This window comes from Bemisia tabaci, chromosome 2, assembly GCF_918797505.1.
Source record: "Bemisia tabaci chromosome 2, PGI_BMITA_v3".
Classification (NCBI taxonomy): domain Eukaryota; kingdom Metazoa; phylum Arthropoda; class Insecta; order Hemiptera; family Aleyrodidae; genus Bemisia; species Bemisia tabaci.
Window position 1 is genome coordinate 56,854,587 of NC_092794.1, and position 22,066 is coordinate 56,876,652.

At 38.4% G+C, this 22,066-nt stretch overlaps 1 protein-coding gene across 1 annotated transcript; it reads right to left on the reverse strand.

Annotated features, from left to right (window-relative positions):
• Window positions 1-1,699: 1,699 nt before the first annotated feature.
• LOC109030036 (serine protease 27) lies at window positions 1,700-20,558 on the reverse strand. Its single transcript, XM_019040782.2, has 8 exons — window positions 20,377-20,558; window positions 16,025-16,223; window positions 11,636-11,838; window positions 10,240-10,448; window positions 7,294-7,348; window positions 5,608-5,707; window positions 2,884-3,073; window positions 1,700-2,318 (listed from the first exon to the last, which is right to left on the reverse strand). The coding sequence occupies exons 1-7, from the start codon at window positions 20,429-20,431 to the stop codon at window positions 2,920-2,922; spliced, it is 975 nt and encodes a 324-aa protein (XP_018896327.2). The 5' UTR covers window positions 20,432-20,558; the 3' UTR covers window positions 1,700-2,318; window positions 2,884-2,919.
• Window positions 20,559-22,066: the final 1,508 nt, after the last annotated feature.

Consider the following 22,066-nt stretch of genomic DNA (forward strand, 5'->3'; position numbering starts at 1 on the left):
TTGAGTCTGCTCAAAGCAGATTTTTCAAATCCGTTTTTCGATGGCAAAGATGCACACCCCACTATGTCATAAGACAAGAAACCGGCAAAGATAATATAGAAACAAATTTATTGAAATCTACGCTGAATTGGTACCACAGAGTACAAAATATGCACGAGTCCAGGTACCCTAAAATATGCTTGGCCCGACTCAAAGAACTAGATGAAAGTAGGTACAATATAATTAAATACAACTGGTTCTCTCAATTAAAAGCCATGTTACATAAAATTGACCAAGAATATCTATTTCTTAGAGAAACCACAGAGCCAGCTGCGATCAGGAAAATGGTAAATGAAGTTCAGAGAAAAATATCAGAACTTACCATGGAAAAAGACAAAGAAAAATTAAATGAAACAAAGTTTGTCCCCCATTACAACCTAATTAACACTGAGAATATTGATGCCAACCATAATTATTTATATCGTAAAGTGAGTTTTGCGAAAAAAAGACTATTCAGCCAACTACGAGCGAGAAATGTTAACTCCCTTAACATCACTATCAATCAGATGAACCATAGAATTAACCCTAACGAAATTTGCACAATTTGTAATACTCAACAACCTGAAGATGCGCACCACTTATTCTTTGTCTGCCCCATTTACCATAACACTCGAAAATATTACTTACACAGCTACCTTAACAAAGACATAAACCTAATTCTTAGTAAAGACTCAAACGAGCAACAGCTTACAGATATTTATAATTATTTTGCGACAATTCTGAGTATAAGATCGTTCATAATAAATGAATAACTGAATCAAAAAACAAAGTTTGCCTATCATGAACGCTGCTATTTCATGTACATAATTGTAAGCCCAGCATATCCTAGAGATAAGTGTAGCATAATGAAGTAATCTCATGTTTGTAAATGATCTCCCAACCTAACCCCCTTTGTTAAATCCTCCCCAGGATAAAAAATAAAGTATTCTATCTATCTATCTATCTATCTAAGTACAACTCTCTCGCGAGCTAATGTGGACTTTCTGCTATTTCGTCGAAAAAAAAAAACCAACATCTTTTGCGTACTTTCTGCTCTTTGAAGACTGTCGTATTCTGTAAACTGGAAGAATTTTGCTTTTTTAGTAAAATTGTTTGGTCTATTTAAATTCATTTTGTGGAATTTTGAAGACAACTCGAGTTTGAACTTTTAGTAGTTGCTACTTTCTTCGGTAACATAATAGCAGCACGGAAAAAAAAGTTGCTAAAGTCACATCCCGGATGTTAAAAATCTACGCGACAGCCCTTAGATATTGATTTGAACGCCATAGTTGTTAATTAAATGTAGCTAGGATGTTACTTTAACAGCCGAAGTGTCCATTACAACATTCAAGAGGTGTCGTGCAAACCTCCAGGAGGTTACTTCAGCAACTATTTTTTTCGTGAGGATAAAATAGTGCTGTAGTAGGTGCAGTTGGGTAGGCACTAAGTAACACACCATAGAGATCAGGAAAATACCCCTTTCACTCATGTCTTTTGCTTTTTTCTTCTCCAAAGTAATAAAGTAATAAGTAAATAAGTAAATAATGCAAGTAACGTGCATATCAGTGTCATCACACGATAAGAAAATACTTTCAATTGCGTTACGACCATTTTTCGTTAATAATAAGGAAATCAATCGCACAAAAATGGAAATTCTATATTAAATATTTTATCATTTGTTCATAAATTATATAATTTACAAAGAAACATTTTGAGCAAAATTATTTACAACTATTTTACACTTTCAGTATATGTAATCATCAGGGTTTTTTTTGTCATTCTACATGAAAAAAAATTTAACGTTAATGGTAAACTGCGGCAAATTTAGATTTAAGCTCAATGCGCTCTGGGAAATTTTGTGGTGTTTTTGTATGGAAAATTAAAAAGTTATGAAATTTAATGAATTCTTTTGATTTAGATGATACACTCGGTTGCTTTATATTTGCACTGAAAAAAATATGAAAATTGCTTTTGTGGAAAAACTAAGCCAACGGCTTCAGCAAATCGACGCACAGACGCAAAAAGACATCTCCCTTTCTTACTGCCCTTTCCCGCAACTCTTACTGTCAAATCCATCGTGTTACTTCTTTCCAGTGTTTTTATCTTTTTTTATCAAAACTAAGAGTGGTGAAAATGTGGATCAGATGAACCATTTTCCAATGACGGCGACATGAACTTGTAATCGAGTCATTGATTTAGACTCCTCCTCTTGTTACAGTCTCAAATGACGAAAAGGATCCTTTGAGACTCTCCACTTTCCATTTTTCATTTTTTTAATCTTGAGCTTCTTATAGGGGCTCCTGAAAATTGGAAGATGAAGTAAAATTGTATTATACGCTTAAAGCCAAAATCGGAGATCAAGATTACAATGATCTAAAGCAGTAAAGTAGGTACGCAATTAACATGTGATATATGTAAGAGGAAGAGACCTTGGCCCACAAATGTTTAAAATTGAGTCGTTGATATCAAAGTATAGGGAGATGATCTACAAGAAATTTTGGCACATAACACACATAAAAATGTCCAGCCAATATGGAATTATGGCAGCTTGAAGTTTAGTGTTCAGAGAAGGTAGTTTCGAGTAAAAATTACCTAAAAGATTAGTCTATACCATGTTTAGGGCACAAAATTTCTGTATTTTAATGCAGAGTCAGTTTCTATTTGAAACAAAAATAAACCGAGGAACTTGCAGCTTATTTCAATAGCGTGACACTAGAAATTGGTTTTCGTCGAAAGCTCAAAGTTCAATATTTTTATCCAATTTGAGAAAAAATGTTTGTACCCAAAATCTGCCTCCGGGAACCATGGTTGCTCAGCCCGTAGACAGTAAAACATATTTAAAATGAGAGAAAAAAAACAAACTACCTGCCATAAGAATAGAGTGATCCTTAGGATTCTTCATCATGATTGGGGGTCAACAATAGGAATTAAATCCCTGCTATCATCTATGGCGGTTTCAGGGTCACCCCAAACTTGCAGATCGTCCGGTTCCACGGTCTCCAAATCGGATTCCTTGTTCCAGAAAATAGGGTCGGGGGCGGTGTAATGTTGCGTCCTGAAATCATTGCCCATTCAAATATCGGTAACTTCGCTATAAAAGGAACACTCGTTATTAGAGGGTCTATTACTGCCAAGGAACAAGGTGGTAAAAAAGTGCGGGGTCCACACTATTATGCGGGAAAAACAAGGCTAAAAAGTTCAAAAATTTTAATTAGAGTCAATATTAATTAATGCCCTGATGAGACAAACTTAGAAAGTTCACATAACTGCCGCCCAAAATAAACACTCTGTATCCCCTCAACACTTTTCAATTATTTTCTGTGAAAACGCTGTTTTACAAGAGAATACAAATATTCATCACTCTTTTTTTTACTTACAAACCTTTTTACTCTTTTTTTACAGACCTCATTACTCTTTTTTTGTAGTCGATTCTGGTATACCTAATGTTATGAACTCAAAATGAAAAAAAAAGAAACCTTATGGAAATTATATTTTCTTGCAGTAGAGCGATATGTGTGGAGAAAATTTAAAAATTAGGATGGAGTTATGGCGTTTTTGCTGTGTATGGTAAAATATGCCAGAGCTTCGATGAAATATTTAGTTTTTAGAAAAACTATGGATATTTTCCTTAATACCTTTAGGTGTATTTGCGACTTAACTTCCCTGAAAAACAGGGGGAAAATAACATGATATTTTTTTGAAACTTTCGTATGACATGAGCTGAGACTTGGTGACATCCAAATGCTCACAAGACATTTGGACGTGTTCCTGCCAAACGGAGCTATCTGCATTAAGACACGAGCCCTGAGACCTATGAGAATATATACATGATAAGGCTCACGTCATTATGCACATAGTTTCGTTTGGTAGAGACACGTCCATTTTTATGAGCGTATGAACAACAGGACGTATTTATGCAAAGAGAAACCACTCAGAAGATGTCCATCATTCGTACATATCTCCTGTTAGTATATATTCGTCCACTTTTCTAGATTAGCTGTAGCAAAAAATACTGAAATGTCAGCAGCCAATTTTACAAGTTTATACACCAAAGGTCCTTCACAGCATGTAAGAAAACAAGTTACGTTCCCAGTACAGCGAGAAGCGTCGACAATGGAGAAGGAGCAAGTTTCGAAAGACGTAACTTAAAAAGTTCCTCGAGAAAATTCGCCAACTTGCTCTGGAGAGGAACTTTTTTCACCTCCCTAAAATTTCATAATTGGCAATAATTTCATTAAACTCTCTAATGCACGCACACCTTCCTCTCGCCGGCGCCCTCGTGTGAGCACGCTTGCTTGAGCTGGCGAAATTGACTGACATCTGAGGCAGAAAAGGTTACGTAAGTTTCGCGCAACATACACACGTTCGCGCGTGCTTATCGATGTGTGTGTTACACCCTGCTCGAAAGTTAGCTGTCCCTCCAGCACCACTCTCATTGTATTTCATTGAGGATGATCCTCTTTCCTCTCCGGGAGAGAGGGATGAGGGGTTAAAACGTCGCTTGGCTGACATAAGGGCGTAACTACTGATTGAGTTGAGCCCGGAATTGCATTGCGTTGTATAGACGACAGGGTTCATTGCAGAGTGCAGTTACGCCCTTATGTCAGGAGAGCGACGAAAAGTGTGATGGAGGGCGGGGAAAAGCGTAAGTACCAGTGCATAAGTCAAATTACGCCAATTGGATCGAATTGTACACAAACGCATCAAGTCACATTTTGGCGGGAAAATGAATTAGGAACAGTTACAAATGCAACTAGGTGTAAATTTTCTCCTGTTAAAAATTTTAAGTCGCGAGAATTTTTTTGAAATGTTAAAGCAGTCGTTAAGCTGCATTCTTAGCATTGCGTCTTAATTGAGAAGGAATGAAATTTTGACCCTCATTTTTCAGTTCTATCGTAATACGTTTCCCTTGAACTAGGCCCAATACCGAGAGAAGAATATTGCTCGGAAAATATTTTTGAAAGAAAGAAAAATAATGAAACAGAATTATGTGCAGAAAAGATGAAAATCAAAAAAATCAAAAATGAAATAAAAACGTTTTTTTCTCAGCATTGCGTCCTAAGAAGGAATGAAATTTTGAACTTCATTTTCTCGGTTCATTTTTAATACGTTCCTCTTAGACTAGGCCCGATTCACTGAGAGGAGAATTTTGCTCGGAGAACATTTTTGAAAGAGGGGTGAAAAATAAGACAGAATTATTGTGCAGAGAGGATGAAAATAAACAAAATTAAAAAAAATTGGCTCAAGATTTGCAACGTAGCAAACCGAGGTATAGGTTTTGTACTTTCACCATCAATACTCAGCTCCAGTTCTCACGTTGAAATAAATGCGCAAGATTCTGCTGAAGCAGACCGAAAAGTTTGACCTACATGGGGCACCGAATGTTCAACTCACACGACCGAACTTCTTCCCTTAGTACAGGGAGCTTCCGTGCTCGGAGGGTAGAAGCGAGGATTTTTGGAGCAAACTGTAGTTGAACTTAAGATCCTCAAAAATTGGGTCCCTGGATGAGACGTGGGTGAGATAAAAGGCAGGCGCGCTTGTGAGCTGCGGGAAAAAGCAAAGTATAAGTCTCGATAAGGAACTTACTTGGAAATTTGTCTATCAATCCAACTCCTGTAATAAGACACATCCGTGTAGACTCCGGGAACCTTGCGTCGAGCGCAGCCCTCTCCGAAGGAAACGATCCCTGCATAAAAATCAACGCATAAACATCCGGCATTTCGTAACGGGCCAACTTCGAGCCGAATCCCAAACTTAAATTAAGATCCCGGAAAGATAAGTTGTTTGCGCGGCTGGAAATTAGTCTGCTCTCTGCTCAGCCCCCGCCAATGAGTGGCAGGTAATTGAATCAACTGCAAACAAACTTCGCATTCGGCCTCTTCTTCTCCGGCCCCGGTTGCTAGCTTTGCGCCGTCATAAACGAATCCATTTGCGGTCTCTCCCTCTTCGAATTATTCGCCGAAAAACAAGGGTGCACCAGTGGCGTGGCGTGCTTTGCGATATATCGATTGATCTGCCATTTAAATCAATGTAAAAAGATCGATTATTAAGGTGTTGCAGCGAACACCTTGATGATCGATTCTTTACTACAGCTTCAAATGGAGGAATATCGATAGTCGATCATTCACGCCACGCCACTGGGGTGCACTCAAAAAATAGGATTCACCATCAAACGGATGTTCATAGTTTCTCAGCCTCTCTCTTGTTGCTTTGAGAAATATAATCGAGGGGCTTGGAGGACAAGGTGCATGAGTGCAGTTTTTGCTATTTCGAGAAATACATTCTTGAAGTTTCGAAATTACACGGAGCCTTATGGCGAAAAGAAAGTTCAAACTGACTTTTTAGTACTTGAGAAAAGGGAATTTGGGAGGGAATTTTTCACAGAATATGCATTAAGACTAGTTTTACTTGATGTCATTGATATCTCAATTTTCTCAAAATCTGCACTTATGCGCCTTGTTCTCCAAGCCAATCAAATAATATATTTGAACTACATTGATGAAAAGGGCAAAAAGTAAATTTTACAAGCTCTCAGAGAACGGCAGAAAACCGTATCTCTTTTTGGCATGATGAATTTTTGGTAGCCAAAGCCATAATTAAAACGTAGGACCAGTGTGATAAGACCGTATAAAATTTCAGAGGTCATATTCTACATTATTCCGTGGATTTACTTGGGAACAGTTGGACTGCATTTCACAATTTGAAGTATAAATTCTGGCTCATCTGAAAAAACACTCATGTGCACAGGGAAACTAATGACGCATGCGATGTTTTTAAACTGGGCCAGAATTCGTGGTTTCTAATTGCAAAATGTAGTTCAATTGAGTTCAGCCTCATAGATTCTAACTTTTTTCATCGTTATTAATTTCTTTTAAATTTAGCTCTTTTAGTTCCAAAACTTTGATGAAGTAACTTCTGAACTCGCTTTGGAGGATTTAATTTTTGTGAAAGCCGGCAAATTCTGAAATTTTGAATGAAGATCTCTATGTGGATATAATTTTCTCAGTTTTGATCAGTTATTCAGAATGTTACCAAAATCTTGAGGGATAAATATTCCCTCCACTTAAATCCACTATGAATAATCAATTCTATACAAAGTTGTCTGTCCCGATAGATATTGATTGTTTTGCATAGATTTTAAAGGACGAAATCCAGTAATACCAACTTGCAAGAATCACCACTGTTGGTTAATCAGTGCGAGGTTTTTAAAATTCTCCTTTGTAATTTTTAATGTAAAACCAGTAGAGGTCACAAAGTGTGTTGATTACATACCTTGCACGGTGAATAAGCCACCGTATTGCGTCTGCAGTGGTCCTCCACTGTCACCCTGAATCCAACAAACAAAGGAGATTAGTTTTTGGGGGAAAACACATAATAAAGAAAAAAAAGCAAAGAAATAAAAAGGAGTTGGATACTTCGTGTGCTTTGAAGAAGCTCTCAACAGTCAGCGGAGTTTAAAGATACAAATTCTAATTTAAAAAAAAAAAAAAAAAAATCAATAAACAATGGGAGGAAGGAGAGAAATAATCGACGGATGGACTTCTCTCCTATGTACTCTCTGCTATAACCTTGCTTGTTTTCAGTATCATCTCCTAACCGGAAGAGATGAAGCAAAGTTGAAACGAGGAGGAGTTATACGCGCAGTGTTAGTTCGCCTTCAATTTGTAAGATAGGCCACTAAACATACAACGTTCAGCAATTAATACTGCCACTCTGAGGGAAACCCTTGTATAAACATTATATGAACAACATGTTGAACAGTGCGAAATTTCGCCATACAATGGAAAATAGCTGTAGTACTCTATGGCATGAACTAATTATGTATTTTGAATTCTGAGGTACGCCAATCTATGCTATACATCAAGTTCGAATTTTTTCGATCAAAATTTCAAAATTTTGGTATTCATGTATATTCAAAAACGAAAACACTGATTTGCAGCATCATGCCGCAGAGGAATGATTCAATTTTTAGAAAACGAACGAATCCGTAGTAACAAGATCGTTATACCATACCTTACAGGGATAAGACCAGTACCGCGTTTTCGTGCATAATAAGAAAGGAAAAAGGAAAGTGTGAAATGCCTTTCAAGGATTAATGGTAGAGGTGAACTTTGAGTTTGCATACGGCTATACATTTCTCGTTAGAATAGCCTCAGAATAATTTGTGAGAACAGCCTCAAAATACATTTTTGAGAGGTGCCTATTTTCCAACATTTTTTCAAGGACACCTCGCAATGAAACCCCTCTCATCTACTGAATTTACTAGGCCCTCCTAAAAAAGTGAGGGACGAGCTACCCGTCAAAAAATAACTCTAGCCACGTGCCACGTCCATGTGAATGTTGTGAATGTCGAAACCCTGACGATAGCAAAGTATCCCAGTCCCAAATGGATTGCATTTTGCAAAAAGGAACCACTAGCATTGCAATGTTGCTAAGATTGTACAACTTCTTTTGTCTTGGAGGAAAAACCCGACTATCCCTTAATAGTTTCTATTTTACTCGCTAAAAACTGTAAATTTAAGACAAAATTACCATCTAAATTTCATAGTTTTTCACAATTTCCTCAATTTTATTGCTAAGGATGAAGTTGCACAATCTTAGCATCATTGCAATGCTAGTGGTTCCTTTTTGCAAAATGCAATATAAATATGACTCGGAATCACGTTTCCACCCCCAACCCAATTCACAAAAACGCTTAACGCTTACTGTCCAGCAATAAGCACTTCAAAGCTGCCCGGGAAATATTAATATCCACGTAACAGGGAAATGTTTACCCGCGAAAGACGACTGCAATAATGATTTATTATTAATTTTAACTATTCATAGTTTAATATTTGACGGAGACCCGGAGGTGGTGGGTATCATTTCGCAGTCGTTCATTTGCTCAAGTTGGCTCTCGAAATTAAACGCAGCGATGCCGGGGGAGAGCGAAAAATGTCCCGGTCGAGGCGGGGGAGCGTGGTAATTCGTCGGGTTGGCGACACTGATTCATGCCCGCGGAACTTTCCGCGGCGCAGTAGCGGTTGCTGCTCAGACCCCGGCTAATTACGCTTTGAACAAATAGTTTTTATAGGAATGACCGGCTTTATTTTGATTCGCCCTCCGCCCGCACAATTTGTCGCTCCTCTGACGTAAGGGCGTCCCTGTATTTTCACTTGAGCCCTTGAAAACATATAGTTTTACGGAATTTAGGGCTCACGAGAAAATTAGGATACTCCCTTTGCGTTAGAGGGACGACGAATTTCGGCACTCTGCGGTCCCCCGCCTTTGCTTACGGGTGGTTTGCTCTGTCGCTCGGAAATTTTGGCGGGTCCCTACCTACCCAACCACGAACGGCTTGAAATTCACTCGGAGGAAAGATTCATTAACATTAACTCAGATATTACACTGAAAAATGGTTAGAAACAGTTTTTTTTTTTTTTTATAATTGAAACGAAATTCTCTTTGATTTTACTAGACATTTTGTGGTCAAGACATTTTGTTTTTATTTGATTTTTTTAGTGTATGGAATTTTTTTAAGGTAAATGTATCCACGCTGTTCTTGTGTATGAATACATTTTAACATAATAATGCGCGTATTTTGATATGCTATCCCATTTTTATTCAGTATGTTTAATTCAAATTAGTTTTATTTTAACACAGAGAAATTATATATTGTCATCGTTGATAAATTTTAGTTTTTTTTTTTTCTTTCTTTCAAATTAATCATAAAATCATGTGACTCATGAACAAATTCTTTCGTTTAAATGTTTTGAAATAAAACCGAATTTTCTTCACCTGAAAAAAGTTTTATAATTCAGAGAGAATTTAGTTCAAATTTGAAAAAAGTTTTTTACCGACTACGGGGAAAGCGATCATGCTGTGGAGACTATCGAAATCGGGAATGCGATTTCAGATAGGGAACTTGGAGTGATATCCAAAGTGAATCTCACTTGCCAGAGCTATTCCTATCAGAAATAAAGGGAGAAAAAAGAAAGAAAGAAAGTAAGAAAGAAAGGAAGGAAGAAAGATCCCCTTCTCCCGATTGATATGAATATGGGAATGAAATCTACTCGTTTATGAGCGTAAAAAAAACTAGACGTAGAAATTGATTTGAAATCCCGGATTTTTCGCAATATTGTAATAAAAATTTTACCCCTTTGGACCTAAATCCCTTTTCCACAATCATAATAATATACGATAGTGATGATTTGGTGATTATGGGTGAATTTTCCTTACATCGCAGGCATCGATGCCACCGTCGTAGACTCCCGCGCAGAGGGTGCCGGCCACATTCGAGTTCTTTGGTTGAAGTCGAGATGTTCGGCAGGCTCTTCGTGTGATGATGGTGACGTTGGCCTCCTGCAAAACGCATGGATACCTCGCGCGACGCACCTGCGTTGACCCGAACCCGATCACCGATGCCCTCTTCCCCGCGTTGTTAATGCCTGTAAAAATAAGATTGTTAGGTCCTTCGAAATAAAATCCCGCTAAGCTAAGGGAAAAAATCGTTTTTTGTCAAATTTACAAAACTTTTTATTGAATTTTCTTCTGGATTCTTAGTCAAACAATTTCTGGCGATCTTTGAATTCCATAGCATGGCAAAGTGAAATTAAAATAGAAAGTCTGTATATAAATCTGACGAAAAACAAAACGCTGTCATTATTTTATATTGTCTCAACGCAACTGAGTAATGACAGAACAATTGTCCTCTTTGGTGAGATCTTAATTCAATTTTATTCTTATACACCGTCAAGAAATATTCTTATATGACGTCTTACACCGTGTTTTTCGACAGGCAATCATCGCAGTTAATATTGCACTCAGATATTTAGCGATAGGACAAATTTGATAAGTTTTTTCCAATATAAGCTTAAGGTGATTCGATGGACGCCATATTTTGTGTCAGAACGGCTTGCGATATATCGCATCAATTGGTTCCATTTTTTCAGCAACTCGTCATTTTTCTCCAATTTTGAGATCGCAATTCTGTTGTCAGGAGACTACTCACTTACCAATTTTAACAAAGAAATTCAACGTAATAAAGGCGTAGTTTTTTTAGAGAGAAAATATTGCATTCGAGTGCAGTTTCGATATCAGTATCGAATGCAATATTTTCTCTCTAAAAAAACCACGCCTTTAATACGGTGAATTTCTTTGTTAAAATTGGTAAGTGAGTGCTTCAGTCTCCTGACAACAGAATTGCGATCTCAAAATTGGAGAAAAATGACGAGTAGCTGAAAAAATGGAACCAATTGATGCGATATATCGCATGCCGTTCTGACACAAAATATGGTGTCCATCAAATCACCTAGAACCTAGCTTTTCCGTAACCAGCACAACTAACCCATTCCGCACAAAAAGTATTTTCCAAAACTCTCAATGTCGTTCCGCTTAGTGGCATTCTTACCTACGACCCTCCTCCGGAGCGTGGCGTAGCTATAGTTGATGATGTATTCAGAGTCATAGAGAATAACTGGGGGGTACGCCCCCTGACTGTTTTGCCGTCCATCCCCCAAAGGCGCTTCGCGCCTTAGGCGTCATGCGTTACTCTCATGATTTCATATTGTAGAGTAGATTTGTTCCATTGTAGTCTTTTCTGACCTGACTAGTTTGTTGGGTCAAAAGAACTTACTTTGGGGCGGGAGGCAGATAGGCATGAAGTGTGTGGGAGCGCTGAGCTCGATGACAGCGATGTCGTGGGCGGTGCTTCGCGGCGTATAGTTTTCGTGGATGAACACCCTTGACGTCAGCATCTCTATTCTTCGATGCTCCTTGGCTTCGCACCGATCCACCATCCCCAATACCACCCGGTACAACAGCTCCGGCCGGTCCGTCCTGTAATCAATAGCCATGTTGTCATTAACATGTAGTATGATAGATGCTTTAATAGATGCATGAAGTATGATAGATGCTCTAATAGATGCATGAGCATGAAGTATGATAGATGCTGTTGTCATTAACGCAGCCAGTCCACTAATTTTTGATGAGCGAAGGTAAAGGTAAATGCATCAAGACTTTTCCAGATACCACTATTGCTGCTCGAGAGAGCAAGAGGTGTCTTGCCTAAGTAGTTAAATGAAGGCGATGGGTCTTGTTGTTGGATGCGGATTACTCAATAAGTGAGTACAATTCGTATTATTGCACCTTCATGTTCTTTAGATACCACCGTTCCTGCTCGAAGGAGCTCGTTATGCCTACCTCACGAGATGAAGGCGGAAGGTTCGATTAGTGGATCCGGATCACTCAATGTAACAATTTATGCTATCAAACTCATGCCATATTTTACTTCGAGAAACCTAGTTACTCAGAAACTTCATTCTATGCACATATCAATAGCTGCCCTTTATAATAGCTTCATATTTAATTTATTTTCTCCTTGTCTTTTTTTTTCTCTTCTCTGAGGTATTAATGACTGTGTAGTGTTAAGGTAACTGTAAAGAAATGTATTAACCAACCAACCCTGGCCTAATCTGATTTTTTTAAAAATTGCGTTTTTTGCGTCAAAATACTTTCAATGCCCACGTTTATCTCGGTTTTCCCGTTTATTTTGGATATTTTCACTTTCTGGGAGCCACTCGATCTTTCTTTCAGATTTAATTTTCTCCAAAAGAACAACCTGTGTAAGTCTAAAAATTTAGTTGTTCGCTTTTTCTTATTGTTGCAAATAAAATATGCTCATTCCCGAAGAACAACTTTTAACAAGACAGAGGACAAAACATTAATTCCGATGATAGAATTTTATTTGAGGATCCTGAGCGAATACCACCTCAGTTACAAAAAAGGTAGCATACTTTGATTAGAGCAAGAAAAAGTTCATTCCGCTGTTGTGTATAGTAATGTTCTATGTTCTACCTGAACATGAAAAATGTTCTACCTGACATTTGGATCTTTAGTCAAGCTATGTGGTTCAGATAATCAAGTTATGGAGTCTTTTTTGACAATTTTACCATTAGTTATTTTAGTTTTTTAGCTTTTCCTTCTATCAGAATTTTAATCTCGATATAATGAAATAAAAAATCCTACTGTAACATGTGCACCATGTGATGTAGGTATATTTACATCACTTCTTCATATTTCGACGAGGTATTAGCAGGACTTCGGCATAACTGGAAGGACTAACGTAGATTCGAACTTGTAGGAATCACAGAGTGACGAGATTTCGCCTGAGAACGATTAAACCTAATTAAATCAATACGGTTGGTTGGGCGCTGCATTGAATGCAGCGTACAACTAACTGCTCGCTTCAGTGAATCCGATCTTGCCAGCTCCTGTGTTGCCTATGATGAATCCCGTCAATAAATATTGAATCAGAGGAGCCGCAGAGTACAGCCCTGTGGGCTGCTTTGAAGCTTAAAATAACCGTGTAGCGGCTTTTGGTAAGTTATCAAAAGCCGACTTTTAACGGTTACTACTTTCAGCTTTTGTTGTCATTATTGCCATAAAAAGGTCTAAGATATGCTGAAAAAATTGTTTCTCATCTTAAATGCCTGAATCCGTCTTTGAATCGATTTAATATTTATATTATGTAATTTTAGATAAATTAACTTCACTATCATATAAGTAAAATTACAGATGCTACCAATACATGAAAACTTTTTAACTCACCCATAATGCTTTACTTTTTACTTAAAATGTTTGTCCGGAATAGTTATTTCCAGCAATTAAACGCACTAAAAAGTGAAGTTTGGATTTTAAATCTTTAGTTAGGAAGTAAAGTCAAGTTTTTACTCATTCCAAAATGCATTTACGAAAAGCTTCGTTCGCCATATTTCAGCAATAAAAGTCCAAAATGAAAACTTATCATATAGCCGAGCCCATCAAAAATGGACCCCAAATGTCCCATAAATAACATTATTCTGACTCTATACGGAAAGTCTGTGAGACTGCAACTTCTCTCAAGGTTTCTAGAAGGCCCGTTTGTCTACCAGCCAACCCTTAAAGATATAAAATGTATTACAGGGAAACAACTGGAGGGACATGAAAAAACTAAACTGAAAGTTGAGAGGAACTATAAAGGTTTAAATACAGTCCAAATACGAATATTGTAATTTTTTATTTTTTTAAATTCATTGTGGGGGCTATCTACATTCTGTGCCTTATTAAGCGCAAATTCAACTGTTTGCCGGACAACGCTATTTGACGAGTGGTACCTAAATTTGTACGAAATTCACACTGTTTGGGTAAGAAATTAAGATAACCACTATCTTAAAATGTTGTATATAGACTTTGAGGTCATTTCCAAAAATAAAATACGCTGCAATTCAAAGAAACCTTATCTCATGTAGGCACTTGTACCGCCAAAAATTAAAATCTGCGTCGCAGTGGTAATTTGACTCAGTGATAAATTAAGGATTCATTGCATGTATGAGCTGCTAACTCACTGTAGCCATGGTATTTTATTCATCGATGTGTTGTTCGCAATAGAAAGCTCCTACAAATATTTAAGGAATACGATATTCAATGTTAAAATTAAATACATTATTATATAAAAGAACTTAGCTAACATTGGTAAAGATGATTACATCTCCTGCTTTAGTGGGGCTAATTTTGGACCAAAGAGGCCTTAAGTTTATTTCTGTTTCGGGTCTGTAATGACTCTTAATCACATATGGATGAAATGTAGATACTAGATAAAATTGGATCGTTTTCCCATCCCAGCCAGGGATGAGAACTGTAGCTGATTTTTGGGACTGGATTCGCTCCTAACTCGTGAAGCATATTTGGAACCAGTTCTGGTTTTAGGCATGCTAGAAAATATCTTAGGTTCAATCTTCTATAGGCTTACTTGGTTACGTTCTCGACAAATCGTTGCCCCTCTGACGTAAGGGCGTATCTCCTTTTTCACGTGAGCCCTGATATCCATATAACTCCAGGCTCTCCGGGGCTCACGTGGAATTGAACGTATTTCTATCAAAAGGAACTATGTGCATTAAGACATGAGCCCTTAGACCCATAAGAATATGTGCATAGCAAAGCTCACGTCATAATGCACATAGTTCCGTTTGATAGAAATATGTCCAATTAGAGATACGCCCTTGCGCCAGAGGAGCGACGAAATAACATACGAACTCCACGGCCAGACGTCGGCAAATGAGGGTCCGGTACACGTTGCACACAGTGGCTTTAAAGTACAGCTGTCTCCTGGGATAATGTGAACTTACTGCTGATAAGTCAGAAATGATAACAATTTTTGCATACTTACTGCTGTTTGTTATCTCTCAACTCTCAGATGCTGCAAGTATCGTCACCTGCCGGCAAGCATCACAAGCGCCGTTTCAAAATTTCCGCCGCCATTTTTTTTTTTACGGAGAAATTGTTCATCGAAGCTGTCCGAAAATTTCACTGACTTTTATTTGTGCTGCCGATAAAATTCGACGAAATTTTCGATCAGATTCAACCAACAATTTCTCTGTAAAAAAATAAAATGGTGACGGAAATTATGGAACGTCGCACAGTGGATTGAGTAAACGCGAGAAGTCGGACATGAATTGTTTTACTAAAACTGCAAAAGATGTTTATTTTGTCAAATTTTAAATGTGGAGGGGTGATTCTTAAAGAAAATTCTATGAGAAAACCAATTTGATCATTTACATCATTTGGACTGCATTTTGTAATTTGGAACTATAAATTCCGGCCCAGTTTAAAAACAACGTAGGTGCCATTAGTTTCCCTATGCACATAAGTGTTTTTTCAGATGAGCCAGAACTTATAGATCCAAATTGCAAAATGCAGTCCATTTATAAGACCTCAACGTCTTGTAAAAACGGAGGTATGAGCTTTTAAAATTTCCAAATTTTGCCCGACCTCTCCCATGGACTCGATCCATTGTGCGTCGCATGATGCTTGCGCGATACCTTGACCGGAAGGTGACAGTATGACGAATTTTGCTGTTTTAGGGGCGTCTTCAGTTAATTTGATCTGGCTTGGTGCAATTTTGAAGAAAATTCTTCCTAAAAAATTTGCTGGTCAATGCTCTTTTCGGTAACGCGGCAGTAGAGTTGAAAATAGATGAACATGGTACCTTCTGAAGCAGTGCGCAGCTGTGAGGACATGCCGATCGGTGATGAGGGAGCCAGCGCAAGTGACGTCGACACCTTGCTTGCCTCTTCTACTGAGGGCCACGAACCATGGGAATCGGAAGTAGCCCACCGATTCGCCACCCACCACCCGGCTGTTGAGTCGGCTGAAATCCGCCGTCGCTACTCCACACTGGGCCCCAACTACATTCATCAAAATATCCATTATTAAAAATTACAGAAAAAGAAAAAAAAAAACGTGTAGAAAAGTAAACCAGGATACCTTGCACTGTGTTTGGCGCAATGCGTAAAGTATTCATGCAGTCTTGTAGGCGCTAATATGTGTTACATGCTGATCACCGCGCCGAGGGTTTTCCTATTCATCTCAAGTCCTCATCATCATTGCTCTCGGCGCCGCGCCGCTCCAGGCCAAATTGCGTGTTTGGTTTCTCTTTTAACTCGACTTATTGAAGGTGCTGTATCATCGTAGGACGACAAAGAGCTCTCAGGAACAAATGGACGTATTTTTACCAAACGGAACCATGTGCATTAAGACATGAGCCCTGAGACCCATAAGCATATGAGCATAACAGGGCTCACGTCATAATGCACATAGCTTTGATTCATAGAAATACGTCCAAATAAGAACGGCGGACGTTGCATGCAGAAGATTCAAGATGGGAGGGAACAAGGCGCTATTTATTTGTATTATCGTACAATTTGTTCAAATTACATATCGACGGTGTATAAGTCGGGAATCACATAACTCGCTTTGCGACGTCGCAGACTGCCTGTCACACTTTATTTTTTTAACGGGTAAATACTCAACGGCAATTCTTTTAAACTGCCGCGATTTTTCCTCTCTGTGCAAAGAAAATTCTGCATAAACTTCAAGGAGTGATGTCAATGTGTCCTCCTTAAAAAAAATCACCTAGAGGCGGAGATATGCGATTGCGGACTTCCGTCGCGCCGTCGATATGGCTAAGCATACTCACTCACTTTTGAAACCAATTCGGTGCATTGATTCCAAAAAATATATTTCTAACTTAATACTCCATGATGAGAAGTTTCGTAAAAATTCAATAGGGAAAAACAGTCGAGGTTTGATTGGTAACAACCCCTCCCACCAGCTGAGGCCGCCATTTATATTGTTCCCAGTGGTTTCCCTAGAACCCAGGGTCCATACTCTCTCAAAAGTGGTGATCCTAGCGAAACTATAATGCGTAAGTATACAGAGAAACACAACTGACTACAAAGGTTCTTGATCAAAAGCTAAATTCTTGACTACAAAATCTCATGGAGTACACCTGTCTGAAAAAACATGTTTGAAATCTACAACGCGCCAAATGCACCTAAAAAATCGGCCGTGGCGCCTAAAAAATGAAGGATCTGCGCCGACGTGGCCCCTTAGAATCTGGATTTTCATAAAAAGTCACATAAAGGAAGAAAAATAAATCTATTTGAATTGGGAAAACTCAGAATCGTCAGCACTACAAGCGAAAGCTTGCTTTTTTATTCTTCACAATTTCATTCTTAGTGCTTTTGTCCTCTCTATGTTACAGCTACTTATTAGTTCTACTACGAAAACATCTTGCGTCTAACTTTTCACTAAATGCACCGTAATATATAGGCCAAAAGTCAATTTGGCCCCTAAAAAATCTTCAGTGGCGCCTAAAAATCGGGCTTGATGCGCCACATGGCTCCTAAAACTCAAAGGTGAGTTTCGAACACTGCGTCTAAAAATAATTTTTGGTGACTCTATCAATCTTTGTCCAGTAGAAAATAGGCTCCGGTTCACGTACAACGTTTGCTAAAACCGCAATCAAATCCATTAATTCGACCTTTCATAATTAAATTGTGGCCAATCATCCATATCGCAAGCTCAAATGAGCAAAAGAGATGTCAATAACCGGACCGGCCGAAATTTCATCAATTATTGGTGGTTCTCATGGGATCACTTTTCCAGCGCTTCTCCCCCCACGAACACGAACAGCCCACACCTTTCTCATCTGTTCTTCGCATTATTAGAAATCTACTTCATCGAGTGGAAACATTACGAAATATATAATTAACCAGAGTCCTGCCGAGCTAAGCAAAAATGCTATATGAATATTCGAGAGTTGCCAAATTTACGTCGATAAAATGTCATTTTTTGAGGAAAGTTATGAATATTTTTCTTTAGAATTGTCAGAATCTTTAGGTGAAATTGCGGACAGAATTATCTGAAAAGATGGGAGGAAAATATTCATAAGTTTACCAAAAATTTTCGTTTTATGAAAGAAAACTTGGCAATGCCTGGAGGTTCATACGGCGTTTTTCTTTAGCACGACAGAGCACCTCCCAGGTCGTCATAAGGTTCAGCCCCCCATCAACGCTCGCCGTCCCTAGGGATTAGCTTTATGACGACCTACAATCCGAGTCAAAATTTACCTGCCGATTGCAAGCACGGGACTTTGCCAGCTGATTATTAAAATCATAGACAAAGCTATAGACAAAGAAGACAAAAAGGAAATTGAGTAATCCTATTGGTTTAAACGGGTGGTTGATAAGGGGGAAAATGATTGACCAAAGGATCCCTCGTGGGTTGCTGTTAGTTAGACTGTTACTTACCTTCTTTGTCCATTGCAATGCAACCACCCGCGTCCACCAATAGGATTGTTCCATTTGCTCTTCATCCTCTTGGTCTATCAGTTTGTCTATCAATTCCTATGATCAACTCGCTACTCGGCAGATCTTTCAGGAAAAGTATGGCAAAAAATATAGGAAGTTCGAGCAAAAAATCAACATTAATAATTTTGGAGTAAAATCCGGAGTACACTCTACTTCGGGAGTCTGTGTTATCCCAAAAGCGCTAGAGTGATGAAAAGGCGTAGTCGAATCTACTCTAACGGCCAAATATATACCTCTTGTAGGTTGCGCCCTTGAAGGAGCTTTTTGCTCCTCTTCAATTTCGTCCTAATCTTCGAATGTTGGAGGAGGAAAAACTTTTTATGAAGTCTGTTTGTGGAGTTAGCGCCTCCCCCACGCAGCGGATTTCACTCCTTACACATATCCCTCGGATTTTTGGGGGCAATATAGGCTACTGACAAAAGTATAGTCTGAGTTTTAGTGTAAGGTAATGATGAAAAATTGATTGGAAAAATTTGCGTCGTTTAATAATAATAAAAAAAGTAAAATAGAAAATAAAAATAATAAAATGGTACCTACGGTAATTGAAAGCGGAATTCTTGCTTGCATTATATTATTTAAAAAAATGAATTAATCCTAATGCATGCACATTTTGAATAAATATTTATAATAATTAATAGAATTATATTATATTTAGAGTTGAGGACATAAAAGTCTTGACTACATATTTTTTATCACTGTATGTGGCGGTAGTGATAAACGAGGACAATGTGGGTCAAATTATTTTAATTGAAAGTTGTAACATCGGTCAACTAATTGATACGGTCGTGGAAAGGAACACGATTTTTACCTCACAAAGTTTACTTTTATATTATAGGAGGTACTTCAACCTAAAATTTCTAAGTGACTAAACAACGTAAGAGTTATTTCTCCTGCAACATCTAAAGATTTGGAAGAGAGTGACTGCTACTCCAAAGCACCTTTGCTTTGAAGCGCCTTCAAAGACGCAAACAGCAAAGAGGCATACACTGTTCACCCACAGATAGGAAACATTTTTACCTCTTACCGTATTCTGTGATTTGAGAGAGTGCTCCCTGTTTTAATCAAACTTATGACGTCATAAATAGCCGCACATTAGAAATAAACCTGTTGTTAGTTACTTACCGACTGCAAAACTAAACAAAATAGGTGCAAAAACGCATTCTTTTTAAGTTAATACATAACGAAATATTGCATGGTCGCCGGAAAACTCTCGCGATGGTTCTATTCTTAAACTCGCATACGAAAAAATGTATTGCTAGTTGCTTACCGATTGTAGAACTGAGCATAGTGCGTGCAAAAATACTTTCCTCCAAAGTTGACACTGTGGGCGGAATTTTAAGTATAATCGCATACTTACTTCACGTACACATAATACATTTTCTAGAAAAAATGTCGCGAAATTTCAGCTTTTTAACTCGAACACGGTTTCACATATTCACCCAAGAAAATTCCAAACATGCATAGAGCATAGCACTGACAAAACGGACAAGCAATTTGGAAGTAGAACATTTTCGAACACTGCCAAGGAAGACTTAGGACGAGGGGAAAAATCAACGACGAACAAACTGAATACGCACTTTCACCCAGTTGGCGACACCTGCCACACAAGACGGTAATGCACTTAAAAAAAAAAAAAAATCGTGTGCTTTTTGTGTTTCTCGACGATAGTTAGAAAAAAAATATGTACCTGCAGCTTTAGGTAGGCCCCAGACGACGGACAAAATCAAGAGGAGAGGCCGCATCACTCACGAGGAAGTCACTCGCTCCGGGCGAGAGTGGCGTCTCTGTCGTCGCGGCGTCGCGTGGCGCCGTGGGCCCCGGGTCCATTTCCACGCCTAGGGGCAGCCTTGGGGCCCCAGCGGCCCAAATCCCCCTCCTCTCCATTGCCTTCACCCCCACTCGGTCACATTATTCAAATTTCGGGGTCTCTGCTTTCTGCTCCCCTCTTGAGTCATCTTCTGAAGGAACTGAGTCACATTTGGTTGCTCCTCGGACAAAAGAGAGGGTATATGGATTCGACCGATAAGAATCGATCGAAATATAAGATCGATCGAACGATACAAACGAGAAAAGGCAACAAAATCTATGCAGTGATACAAGAGACAGCACCTTTAAATAGTCGAGTTAAGAGAGAAACCAAACACTCAATTTAGCCTGGAACGGCACGACTGAGAGAGAAATGATGACGAGGACTTGAGATGAAAAGGAGAAGCCCTCGGCGCACGGTGGATCGAGTCAATGGTAGAGGTCGGTCATGGGCGACGAAAAAAAAAGTCTGATTTTAAATATTTTTTCTTGGTTTTCTAGTAGTTAAGTTTCCAAAATGAATGTATCCACGGTTCTAGGATCTTTGAACCCTTCCGCTTTGACATGCGGGTTGCCTAAAGCTGACATTGCAGGTGGTATCAAATTTGCCGTCTAATTCTCAAGGTTTTATTTCGCTTTTGCATGAGTTCTGTGGCAGATTTATCAAAATTTCAATTAAACATGCTTATTCTCCTCCCTTTAAGGAACATTTTGGTATATCATGAATGTGCATTGGCATATTTTTAGGGGACCAAAACCACCTCCAAAGCTTGCTTTAAAAAAAACGCCCCAAAAAATGTTAAAATAGCTCGATAAAAAAATGTCCACAAGTGTCCGCAAAATCCTTTGTTGGGTTGCCTCCTGTACACTATCAGGAATGATATTATGTAATAATTAGCCGCTAATATCCGCTAATCTGCGAAAACGGTCCATTTGAATGATAGGAAGTCGCGCCTGCTGGGAATCCGATCTTGCTCTATTTCCATCAATAAAATCGTGCATCACACGATATCCTTCAATCTCGATAATTTTTCTACTGATTACTGATTTTGGCTTATTTGTTGATATTTTTGGACGAGACATTAACCTTCTGTTAGTCTTTGAAGTTGATTCGATCAACGTTATACTGTGCGATAAAGTTTAAGGTGTATGTTTTGCGCATTGTATATTTCACACGACCCGTTTCTTCCAAAATGTCTTCAACATACCTAGAACTCTTTCATGAGCTCCATACAAATACAATTTCAACTCCCCCCCCCCTTGGAGGATGACAATACTTTCTCTACCCTAGGGTAGCGAGAAAGTAAAAATTGGTTGTGGGTTGAAAAAGAAGAAATACAAGAAATTTCTTCAAGAGACAATAGTCCTTCTCAGAGGTTCTTCAAGGGATCAGAACTTGCATGAAAAATAAATTTCCTCTTATTTTCATATTTATTTAATAAATATGTTTCAAACTTCACTCCAAACATTGAGGAACAAAACGAAATAATGGAAGATGATATAATTATTTTTTTTTCTCTGCACATTCAATTTTTTTATCTGGTGATACCTAATAATCCTATAATAATCTT